General features: G+C 33.6%; 1 protein-coding gene across 1 annotated transcript; it reads left to right on the top strand.

Moving 5' to 3' along the window:
* Positions 1-2812: 2812 nt before the first annotated feature.
* Positions 2813-12664, top strand: LOC127073645 (DNA mismatch repair protein MSH2). The gene is made up of 13 exons (XM_051014817.1): positions 2813-3064; positions 3209-3258; positions 4041-4073; positions 4888-5961; positions 6134-6688; positions 6826-6936; positions 7080-7169; positions 7271-7342; positions 7568-7678; positions 9389-9515; positions 10225-10424; positions 11413-11568; positions 12138-12664. The coding sequence occupies exons 1-13, from the start codon at positions 3013-3015 to the stop codon at positions 12336-12338; spliced, it is 2832 nt and encodes a 943-aa protein (XP_050870774.1). The 5' UTR covers positions 2813-3012; the 3' UTR covers positions 12339-12664.
* Positions 12665-12982: the final 318 nt, after the last annotated feature.

Genomic DNA, 12982 nt, shown 5'->3' with positions numbered 1-12982 from the left:
AACACGATCAATCAACACTAGATAAGCTCAGGGAAAACATCAGAGGGTGAAGGACTACATTGTGGTAATTTGTTTGAGTTCAAATGATGCTCAAAACCATATTACCCAAATAGTGATCAGAAGTTGATGAAGCTCGATCTGGTTAAAGCACTTCAAAAGATCTTGGAGCTTGGGAATTGTTGCAAAAGCTTCATAGTAGATCGAAGATGCTAATGGAATCAAGAAATTTGATTGAAACAAGCTGGAATTCAAAATGCGATAGTTCAATTTTTCTGGAAAATTTCAGATTGAAGCAGGGGTTTCTTGGCTCTCAAAAGCTTGCAAATGAATGTAGTAGCTTCCTCTATTTATAGGAAATGTTCTTGGAACCAAAAACATGTGGAACCAAGCTTAATTCGTGCAAAACGAATTTGATCATGAAGTGAGAAAATTGTGACTTGCAATCCATCAAAATTCACCAAATCATGCGTTTTAAGAGTCAATTAACTTCTGGAGACTTGGCTAAACATGTTTAGGTCCAAAACATGTGCTAATTTGGCTTGTAATTGAGAATTAATGAAGTTCAAATTTGGACCATGACGATTTCTTCAATTTCAAGTCACCATGTTCAACTCAACGGGGCATCTTGCTCAAGAGGCTTTTTGGTCCCATTCTTTTTGCAATGTGCTGACATCATAACAAAGATTACAATGTGACAAGAAATGTTTAATTTGGATGCTTGAGCATAAAGTTATGACATGTTGAAGTTGACACGAAAAACTGGTCATGTAACTTAGAAAATTCTAAGTCCCAAATGGCTGAAAATGACCTATAATGTCTCAATGAATTCCGTGGCATTCCAAGCATATTTTGATTGTATTCCTTGAAGCAAACTTATATAGTGCATCATAAATGATATTATGCAAAAATAATCAGCCTAAAATGTTAATAATTGAAGAAGTTATAAACCTTGAAAGTTGAGAAAAAGTCACTTGAAAATAGGTCAAATTTCACAAAGTCCACAAATGACCTATAATGTCTCCAAACTTTTGATGATCCCCCAAGGATAATTGGCTCTTCTCATGTAAAGAGATGTTGTAAAGGATACTGAGAAGAGTCATATGCAAGAAGAAGCATTCAAAAATATTGAGAATTGAAGGAGTTGTGATCTCTGAAACTTTGACTTCAAGTGTTGCCTTTTTGGTCAAACCTCTTGGAATAAACTTGTGCACTTGAACTTTCCTTGCATTTTAAGGCACATGGATGATCATATGAACTCAAAATAAGGTTCCCTTGAATATATCTTGATTAAATTGCTTAAAGTTTGAGGTAACTTGTTGAAGAAGGCATGAAAATAAACAGATAAACCTTTAACTTTTCTTGAGAAATAAGCCACAGGACTTTGAGATGCTCTTGATCCAAATGAGATTGAAAGGTGCTTGAGAACCTTAGAGATCATGCTTGGGAGATAAACCCCTTGAGAACCAATGATTGACCATACTTTGTTGAGGCATCAAAATAACCCCTAACTAAGGAGCCATGCTTGACATTCTTGATGGAAAAATCCTACCTTGCACAATAGACTTAAAGAAAATAAAATAGAATTTTGATATTTTGATTAGTAGTTAGATAAGTTATTAACATATAAACATAAAAGGTAAAACACTAATAAAGAGATGCTTGATGATCTCTGCAAAAGGCAAACCCCAAATATAAGAGGGAGAAGACCAAGATGTGATCTTGTTTGTATGCAAGGATGCAAATGATATGTGAGCTCTTATGGTTAAAAATTAGGGTATGACACATATGACGAAGTTTATTCTTTTGCATCGCAAGAAGCACAATTAGCCAGTGGAGGACCTATGTAGACATTACTCTTATTTTTGTATTATTTGTATACTATGTGTATTATTACTCAGCTACTTACACTATATAGTTTGTTAACATTTTGTCACTTCCATTATTACAGGATTAACATAATCTAACATTTGACAAATAACATAACACACAACGATTAATATAACTTTAGACAGACGATTATATAACTTAACAAAATAATAACAAATAACAAAACCTAAACACTACTAGATGATTATGGACATTTCAACATCTTTATCATGTCGTCGACAAATTTAGAAATTGCCATATCAAACTTGATTGGTCCTTTCGTTAGTCTACGATGATATGTCCTCCACATAACCTTCAAATCTTCATTTGTCTTCAACTCAATATGATCATATTTCACCCTTCCATCAATATCAATCCATAGTGCAAGAAACTCGATCTTACTAATCTTTTGTTATCGGTATCAAGCAACATATTATTCCATTTGGATCTCAGAAGAGAGAGACATGTGCTATCCTCCAAAAGCATAAAATCAACTGGAGGTTTCACCACGTCGAAGTACACACATGATCCCCAAATAGTGAGGCATTTTAAATTGTTATTCTTAACAACACATGATCCATATTTATACAAGTTTGAATTCATTTTGGACCACACACAACAAGTCAGTGCAATCACAATCATACAAAACTATCAACAAAATCTCAATCATTGAAATTACACTACCAAATTTGTTGCAGCTCTTCTAAAAGTTCCGACAAATACAGTAGGTTTTCGAAAAAAACTAATGATTTCACATTATCGGATTTTTCAAAAATTTCCAAAAAAAATCTGGCGCAACATAATAATTTTAAAAAAACTCATAAATTTTCTCACACAACATTTTTTTTAAATGTCCGATATAAATGCATACATGACTTTTTATATATAAGATTGAAATTAACAAAAATTGGGAGGATAAATTATCCAAATACCGGTTACTCCATTGCCAAAGGCGTGGGCTTGAGCCTTAAACAACAAAAAGCCCGCGAATATTTCCCGCCAGCAACCCAAGAACAAACACACTTTCGTTTCATTTCCCAATTCGTTCATATACACTACGCACTGCTCACTACTCGTAGAGTTGTTACGCACTTCACTGAAACTTTCTTCCCTGTATCTCCGTTGAACCCTAATATAATCGCTCCAATGGATGAAAATTTCGACGCCTTTGATAATAAACTCCCCGAGCTCAAATTAGGTATCGCACTTTCACCCGCGCCTTTTTTATAATAATAAAAAACTTAATCTTTACTTGTTAATCAATTTGTTTGTTCTATTTCTTTGTTATTACTCACTGATTCAGGTTTGTAACGAGTTTTTTTTTTTTTAAAACTGTTGCTAGATTCTAAGCAAGCGCAAGGGTTTCTGTCCTTTTTCAAAACCCTATCTGATGTAAGTCTTTTTTTTCTCTCCTCTATTTCCATAATTGATCTTGAAATTTTGTATGGCTCTTATTAGGAATGTTATTAGCATCATACAAGTACACCATTATTTTCTCTTTTATTGCTAAAAATGTATGAATATTTCATCAACACCTCTTATACAAGTTCACATTAGTGTTATGTTACTATTATCTTCACTCTATTAAAGTGTATGCAAAATTAAACTTCCAATGTACATTTCAATTTTCAATGGAATTGGTTTATATACTTATGCCGTGTTTGCTTAAAAAACTTAAAACACTTATTTGATAAGCCATGCTTATTTTAGCTATTCTGTATACTTCCAAACTCCAATACTAGTGCTCATGTCATGAGATGTGTCCAAATGTGCTCTAAAAGGCCTTTTTTTCCTTGTTGGGGTTTTCTAGATTTTGGCATGCAACGGCTATACATCATGATAATTCTCCCCTAAGTTATTATGTTTTGTTAGTAAATGAAATTTAAAGGTGATGGCTATCCTTCCATTACTTATGCACCATCACTTCAAAAATTGGATAATACATGTTTTCAACATTTATTATTTTTCTTGTGAAGTCCAAGCATGTTGAATTTTTTTTTCATTTCTCTTTGTTGCTTAAAAATCAATGCCACAGTGAAATGGTATGTGGACAGACATGCAATCTATTTTATATTTTTTACTTACACTAGTGTAGTGGTTTTGTTATAATTTGTGACTTGGCATTATTCTTTCTTTTCCTGCTTAATATTTTTATTCACTTGTTTGTGTTACAGGACCCGAGGGCCATTAGATTTTTTGATCGTCGGGTAAGTTCATCACTGCAATTCATATTTTTTAATGGATCTGTTTAGTAGTTGCAAAGTAGGTCATTTCTGAAATGAATGACAGTTTTTGATATACGAGATGTTATAATCTCTTCATCTTCAGTTATTTTTACTTGAGTTTTTAAAGAAAAATAAATATTTAGAGAATTTCTTTCACCTGAGCAATATTAATCAAATTATTTCCCAAGTTTGTTAGGATCCTAGTAGTCTAAAAAAACAGAGCAGAAACAGAAGAGGAGAGTCTGTATTATTGCTAGAATTCAGAGAGTCTGTATTATTGCTAGAATTCAGAGAGACGAAGTGAATGAGCACTTTACAAAGGGAACACCCTCGCCATGTAGAAGATGCACTTTACCATCCAGCCCCTTTCCTATTGAATACCTCTTGTCCATCTTCCTGCCTAGAAGATCCTTCTCTCTTTCTCTCTAGTTAGGCCTTCCTTTGCCTCTTTTGTTGGGCTTGTCTCCCGCGTCCACCACTTAGATGTGTTTAATAATGCCCTTCTAGTCGGGATCACAAAACTACAATACATGCCATTATAAAACAATATATTGTTTAGATACTAATTTCTCATAGTTAATTAAAATAACCCAAGATACTAACCCTGAAAGTACTAGTAGAAAAGCTGCCTTTTGCGGTTTACAAACCATAATTTTTCTGTAGCTACTTTTCATAATTTGAAGAGTTTCCAAATTTTTATAGTTTTGTGTTAATGGATTCTTATCTTCACGCCCTTCCTCATTTTATGCACTATGATGAACCGTTGGTTTATATATCCTTTTTTTCAAATTTTCAGGATTACTATACTGCCCATGGTGAAAATGCAACATTCATTGCCAAAACCTACTATCACACTACTACTGCTCTACGACAATTGGGTAGTGGATCAAATGCTCTTTCCAGTGTGAGTGTCAGTAGGAACATGTTTGAAACAATTGCCCGTGATCTACTCTTGGAGAGAACAGACCATACACTTGAGGTCTATGAGGGCAGCGGCTCTAACTGGAGACTGGTCAAAAGTGGTACACCTGGTAATATTGGCAGTTTTGAAGATGTTCTGTTTGCTAACAGTGAAATGCAGGATTCTCCAGTTGTTGTTGCACTGTCACTTAACTTCCGTGAAAGTGGGTGCACCGTTGGATTAGGATTTGTTGGTCTAACTAAGAGACTACTAGGGATGGCTGAATTTCTTGATGACAGTCACTTCACAAATCTGGAGTCAGCATTGGTTGCTCTTGGCTGCAAAGAGTGCCTTGTGTCAATTGAACGTCGAAAATCTATTGAATATAAAATGTTGTGTGATGTGTTGACTAAGTGTGGTGTGATGCTAACTGAGAGAAAGAAATCTGAATTCAAGACTAGAGATCTGGTACAGGATCTTGGCAGGCTTGTCAAAGGTTCTATTGAAGCAGTTCAAGATTTAGTTTCTGGATTTGAATTTGCACCTGGTGCTTTGGGGGCACTGCTCTCTTATGCAGAGTTACTTGCAGACGAAAGCAATTATGGAAATTATACTCTGCGTCGGTACAATCTTGATAGTTACATGAGGTTAGATTCTGCAGCCATGAGGGCACTTAATGTCTTAGAAAGTAAAACAGATGCGAATAAAAATTTCAGTTTGTTTGGTCTCATGAATAGAACCTGTACAGCTGGAATGGGAAAACGGTTATTGCACATGTGGCTAAAGCAGCCATTATTAGATGTAAAAGAAATTAACTTGAGGTTGGATGTAGTACAAGCATTTGTAGAGGACACCGTGCTTCGGCAAGATCTGAGGCAGCATCTGAAAAGAATGTCAGACATTGAGCGACTGGTGCACAATCTTCAGAAGCGAAGAGCTGGTTTGCAACATGTTGTTAAACTATATCAGGTAGAACATTACCTGTATTTACTGTTTGGTTTTAATAAAAAATGTAGAATTTTACCATTGCTAGGACTGTATTACATTGTAATAATACTTATTGGTATTGAGTAAATAATACTTTTATATTTGGCTAATGACATGGCCTCTGCCTAACTCCATTTTTGTTTTTTGAGTGCAGTCAAGTATAAGATTGCCTTACATTAAAGGTGCCCTGGATAGGTATGATGGACAGTTTTCTTCAATGATGAAGAGCAGGTATTTGAAAGATTTGGAGTTATGGACTGGTGTTGATCGCCTAAATAAATTTATTGAGCTTGTAGAAACTGCTGTTGACCTTGATCATCTGGAGAACGGGGAATACATGATTTCTTCAAGTTATGACACTGCACTATCTGAACTTAAGGAGAAGCAAGAATTACTAGAGAGTCAAATACATAACTTGCATAAACAAACTGCTGATGATCTTGATCTGCATATAGATAAGACATTAAAGTTAGATAAGGGCACACAATTTGGACATGTTTTTAGAATCACAAAGAAGGAAGAGCCAAAAATAAGAAAGAAGCTCAACACCCAATTTATTGTACTTGAAACCCGTAAAGATGGAGTGAAGTTTACTAACACAAAGCTCAAAAAATTGGGAGACAAATATCAACAAATTCTTGAGGACTACAAGAGCTGTCAAAAACAGTTGGTTATTAAAGTAGTGGAAATTGCAGCAACCTTCTCTGAGGTGGATAGATTTACTAGCATGTTTTGTTTAAGTTAATTTTGATTATTTTTCTTCCTTAAAACACTTGTTAGTATGACCTTTGTGTTGGTTATTTAATTGTTTCATCTGCTCTAGCTTGAAGAATTTTCCTTCTGCAGGTGTTTGAATCTTTAGCTGCATTAATTTCCGAATTGGATGTGTTACTAAGCTTTGCTGATCTGGCTTCTAGTTGTCCTACTCCCTATACAAGGCCTGATATCACCTCATCGGTATTTTGTTTATAGTTATTTGCTATTCTCACAATAACTGCATTGTTTTCTTCTTGCTTTTATCCTCCGTTTTGATTTTTCTTATAATATGGTCGAGGAACTCCGATGATTAGCATTGAACATTGTTGTCTTGCCTTTAATAGGACGAAGGAGATATTATTTTAGAAGGTTGCAGACACCCTTGTGTGGAGGCACAAGACTGGGTGAATTTTATACCAAATGATTGTAAGCTTGTAAGTATTCATAAGAAGATCTTTGGAAGGTTATAGGCTTTTTTTCATTTAAAATTTTGTGCAACTTACAAGTTTATATGTTGTTTTATCTAACAAATCAGATCAGAGGAAAAAGTTGGTTTCAAATAATAACAGGTCCAAACATGGGTGGGAAATCAACATTCATCCGGCAGGTACTTATCTTCTGTACTACTTTATTGGTCAAATTAACCACTTTCATTTGCCTTATAATTAGTTTTCAGACATCATCTTTCTACTTTTAAGCCGATGTTAAGCATGGCATTTCCATTAAATTCGGGTGCCTCACACCTTTCTTTGTATAGATATTTTAGTTTGGATTTCTTGCATTCTTGCTATTTTAGGTTGGAGATTTGATTAACATAAAGGTTTCTGTGTAGGTGGGCGTGAATATTTTGATGGCGCAAGTTGGTTGCTTTGTTCCATGTGACAAAGCCAGCATATCTGTTCGTGATTGCATTTTTGCTCGTGTTGGTGCAGGTGACTGCCAAGTGAGTCCTTTTCCGTATTTTTGGCCACTCTTACTTACATATTAATATCTTTATGTGTGGTTTTTACTTGACATAAAGTAGCTTGTTGAATCATTTATTGATTTCTTATATCTAATTTAGGTTGGCTAATTTTATTACAAATGCATAGAATAATGTGTTTTTCTTCTCATAGCACAACTTTAATGCTTTTTTAAAAATAAGTAATAACATTAATGGGATTGAAATAGAGGGACTTGCTTGAAAGTTGAAACTGGTCTATACTGCTACAGTGGCCGTAATGATATTACCAACCTTCCGATCATCTTTTTTAACCAATGCTCCTCTAGAATGCTACTCCCTCTGATTTTTATTATAAGTCGTTTTTGACTTTTCACACGAATTAAGAAATATAATAATTATGGTATGAAAAAGATGAATTATGAAGGGTTTTACAAAATTGTCCTTCATTAATGATATTGAAAAGATAAATTGGTATAATTGAAAGAAGAAAGAATAATAAATATTTAAGGGTATAATAAGAAAAATAACATTAATGAATCATTGATATTATAAAACGACTTATATTATGGTACAAAACATTTTTCCAAAATGACTTGTAATAAAAAATGGAGGTAGTATTTGTTAAACTTTTTTTGATACTTCATTAAATAATTTCAAATAAATGCTTAATAAGCCTTTTAAAAGTATAAGTAAATATCAACTTATGGATTACTTTTAGCTACAAATTTCAGACTTATATGAAACTATGTGTGTTTGATCATTAATATAATATAATATAATATAGTACTAGTAAGTAACATTTATAATGAGTTACTAAATGGGGTAACTCAGCTCAAAATTTCTCTTGGTTTAACTTAATCCTCATATGTAATTCAAACGCATGGATTCACTTGTGCTCTCTTGTTTTTCTCTTTTTATAACACAGTATCTAGATCTTGGAGAGATACAATCTTCGTCCAATGCGTCCATTTCCACTTTGTGAAATATATTTTATTTTGGACACTGTATTTATTCTCTTGTTTTCTGCCTCTACCTCCTTTGGCTGCATTTTTCTTTCTGGTTGTTGCCACCAATAATTTTTCCTTCGTCTTTCTGTCAATGGGAGCCTTAGAGCCATTTACTTTGGGTGGCAATAGCAAGCCTAATAATACCGACCCTCTCCAGAGTTTAAATTGAGTCAGAGCTCAAACTTGCCAACATGTGTTTGTTCTTTCTCATGCGTAACCAGATAGTGCCACCATCAATTGTTGGGCAGGTAGCATGCTTGTATGAGCTTATGTTTGAGCTTAGTTGCATTGGCCTCCTTTTGTCCACCTCCCAAATCTGTTCTGACAAGTTTGTGCTCCACTCTTAACTAACAAGTTGGATCAGAGCAACAGTGATACATTGGCTTTCAACTTGAATTTGGCTTAGAGGTCAAGAACAAGAAGACCAATAGACCGAGAAAGTTGACTCCGCGTTGTATTATAAAGTAGTTATATTAATTGTAAATCCATGTAAATATGACCCTTGCATATATGATATTCATCCCTGTGTAATTCAAACACACATGTTCACTTGATTGCTTTCTTGTTTGCAATGGTATTATGGTCTTTGAGGTTCATTGCCTGTAGCAGAAATTTTAAGTTATTGTTGAAGCTGCTTATTGAATCAATAGTTGTATCCTCAATTAATGAGTCCTGAGGTTTTTTTCCCTATATATTCCCCCAGCTTCGTGGAGTTTCTACCTTTATGCAAGAAATGCTTGAAACTGCATCAATATTAAAAGGAGCTACTGACAAGTCCTTGATAATCATTGACGAGTTGGGACGTGGGACATCTACTTACGATGGATTTGGTTTGTTTCACTACTAAATGTTCTCTTTAATGTGTTATCTTGACATTGCAATCTCTTAGACCTTATCAAATTTGTCAGAATATATTTGTGCACAACGCCTAGTTTCTCACATTGTGTATCTTGAGTGGCTCATACAATGACTTTAACCTAAACTAAGATTTCATGAGTTGTTTAACTTGCTGCCTTTAAGATGAAAAATAACTGAAGTATTTGATCTAGATACTGAGATTTTCATGTTATAAAATTTATTGACTTTGCATGAATAGGTTAGCATTTGCACCAAGTCACTGATATAAAACACTTTTTATTTAAGATGTCTTTTTCACAAAATCCACTGTTGGTTTAAAAGCTCCCCTATCACATTAAATATCCTCAATTTTTCATATTAACACTAAACCAATTTATAGTTGGTATATGCTTCTAAGATATCAGTAGTAAAAAAAACATATGGATACAAGTTTATTGGTATCCATTTTTCTTAAATCGGACATGCAATGTCAATATGTTGCCTGCTTGTAATCTGATAGTTGGATTGATGAGAATTACATTCTGCAACATAATTAGTAAATGAGTTATGTAATGTTGTTTTACTTTGGTGTCAAGATATCCTTATCAATTTATGTTGGAGACATCTGGCTTACTATCCAAATCCCTTAATAAACATCGTAGTGCATTAAAACAAGTTAGTATGTTATATTGTGATATGCAGGTCTTGCTTGGGCCATTTGTGAGCACATAGTTGATGTGATAAAAGCCCCTACTTTATTTGCAACTCATTTTCATGAACTGACTGCATTAGCCCATGAAAATGGTAGCAATGATCAACATAAACAAATTGTTGGTGTGGCAAATTATCATGTTAGTGCACATATTGATGCATCTACTCGCAAGCTAACTATGCTATACAAGGTATATGCTTATTTTTCCATCTATCAAGCTGCACTTACTCCATTGGCTTTATGAAGTTCGTTGTTTCTACTAGTCCATTGATATTTTCCTTCTATTTATCATAAAAAATATAAGCATGTTTTTATATTTAAAAGTTTTCTCTGAAAAAAGCACCAAAAAGGAAAAGAACACTACCTTTCCAATTTCCTTGGAAAAAATAATTTAAGCTTGGTTAAAGTGGTAGAAGGTGAAAAGGAAAAGAAACTACCTTTGAGGCTTGAAACAAACTTCATATGATTTATCTTATATTTTTTATGTTTGCATTTAAATGTGTTATTTGACCTTTGATGATCACCAATTGAAAGCTTCATTAGCCCCCACCATAATAGTTTTTGCATGGCATTGTCCTGATTTGTTGGGCTACTAAGTTCTATAATACAAATGTTGATATGTTTGGATAAACAGTTTAGTTGGAGCTTATAACACAAGTGCTTATAAAAATAAGCACTTATGATAAAGCTTGCATAAGCTATTTTTCTAACAAAAGATAAAATTAATTTAAATTATTTTTATATGTGCTATAAATTATTTTCCTAAGTTATCTTTGAGAATTTATAAAAATAAACTAAAAAATTTATGAATAATGCTATAAGCTGTTTTAATAAGCATTTCCAAACAGTGTCACAACTTATGGCATTAGATAAGCTCAAATAAGCCAATCCAAACAGGCTTATAATGGTTCAATTTAACACATTTCCACTTGAAATTAAGTTTGAGAATTCTTGTTCATGCTTCAATTTTTACTCTTTTTAACCACCTTTGACATATCTGCAAATATTTTCTAGTTATTGTTGATTTTTCTGTGTTGTTTCTTTTAAAAATGTAGTTTGATCACTTAACTTCTCAAGAAGTCTGGACATAAAGTTCAGCAACTGTAGTACTGTGATCAAATAACGTTTATATTTGCATCAACTCAATCCATTATTTTTCTGGTGTTTCTACTTTCAAGGTTGAACCAGGAGCTTGTGATCAGAGTTTTGGTATTCATGTCGCTGAGTTTGCAAACTTCCCTGAAAGCGTTGTTGCCCTAGCTAGAGAAAAGGCTGCAGAACTAGAAGATTTTTCTCCTTCTGCGATATCCTTAATTGATTCTTCTGTAGAGGAGGTACAGCAGTTTGTGGCATGTTCATATTGCATGTGCATTTTCTTTCTCTGAATATACATAGTTATGAAAATAAGTCAATTTTGGTCTGGCTAAGTAGCCTTTTCTTAGACTGGGAATTATTTTCTTTTTTCTTGTTTGTCTTTATTAAGCTATTCGTTACACGGACTTACATCCTTTCTTAGTTACAATAGCTTTTGTTGTGTTACAGATTCCTCTCTTTAGTTTCTAATTTAAATAGTTGTTTCACAATTTCTTGGCATTTAAGGAACCAACAGCTTCTTGTTTTTCCCGTCTAACTCTGGTGGTTGACGCCACCGTGTCTAATTTAGAAAACTTGAATGACTAAATTAGTGTAACATTATCATGGAGGGAGTATGTCAATACCTCTTTTTTATCATTACACTAATTATTTCAATCTTTTAATGTTAATATACTAAGTAGTTATTTAACTTTTCTGAATTTGAATAATATAAAATGTTGAAAACTGTCTCTGCAAAACTTGTAATAAATATGCTTTGATAAAATTCTCATCATTGGAATGAATCATTAAAGTTTTGCTCAATTTTCAGGTGGGTTCTAAACGTAAGAGAGTATTTGAATCTGATGACATGTCTAAAGGGGCCGCAAAGGCTCGCCAAATCCTTGAAGCTTTTGTTGCTTTGCCACTAGAAACCATGGACAAAACGCAAGCAATGCAAGAAGTTAGGAAGTTGAAAGATAATTTAGAGAAGGATGCACAAAACTGTCTTTGGTTGCAAAAATTCTTGTAGTTGAAAGGTACCCATGCAGGGCATGTAGATTTTGAAGAACTTGATGTAATGTCTAAGGCGTTGTGGTAGTTTGGTGTCCAACCTTAACCTATACCACTGCTACTCCTTGGTATGGCTCTGGCTTTTTGTGCACTGTTAGGGAGGCAAGGCTTTTGGCACAGCCCAGTCAAAAGAAATGTATATTCTAATCTATCTTTTTATATAGGAAACCTTTTTAGGCTGCATTTTGTCACCATATGGTGTGGACAATCTATTTAAAAGCAACTGATAAGTTTATAATATTACTACTAACTCTATCATCGAATATAAAAACACATTTACGTTAATCTGTTAGTAAATTTTATGGTTGAAAAAGATAGGCCATGTCAATATAATGCCATTTTGTCGCCGGGTCAATTAAATTGAAATGATTGTGCAAATATTTTATGTACAAATATTGTTTATTTATCTGTCATATGAACTATTAAGTTGTTGACATAAAAATAATAATGTCTGTTAAAAAAATAACAATTAAGCCACTCTTTAAATGAGTACAAAAAATTAAAAGGAAAAGATATCTATTAGAGTAGGATACTCAAATGCATTGCCACTTAATTACCTAAAAAAGTACTATACTAGACATTGATACTACACCCCAAGTACAT

The sequence above is a fragment of the Lathyrus oleraceus genome, chromosome 4 (genome assembly GCF_024323335.1).
Source record: "Lathyrus oleraceus cultivar Zhongwan6 chromosome 4, CAAS_Psat_ZW6_1.0, whole genome shotgun sequence".
Taxonomy (NCBI): Eukaryota; Viridiplantae; Streptophyta; class Magnoliopsida; order Fabales; family Fabaceae; genus Lathyrus; species Lathyrus oleraceus.
Note: the sequence above shows the minus strand (reverse complement) of the source record. Positions and strands in the feature narration are given on the sequence as shown.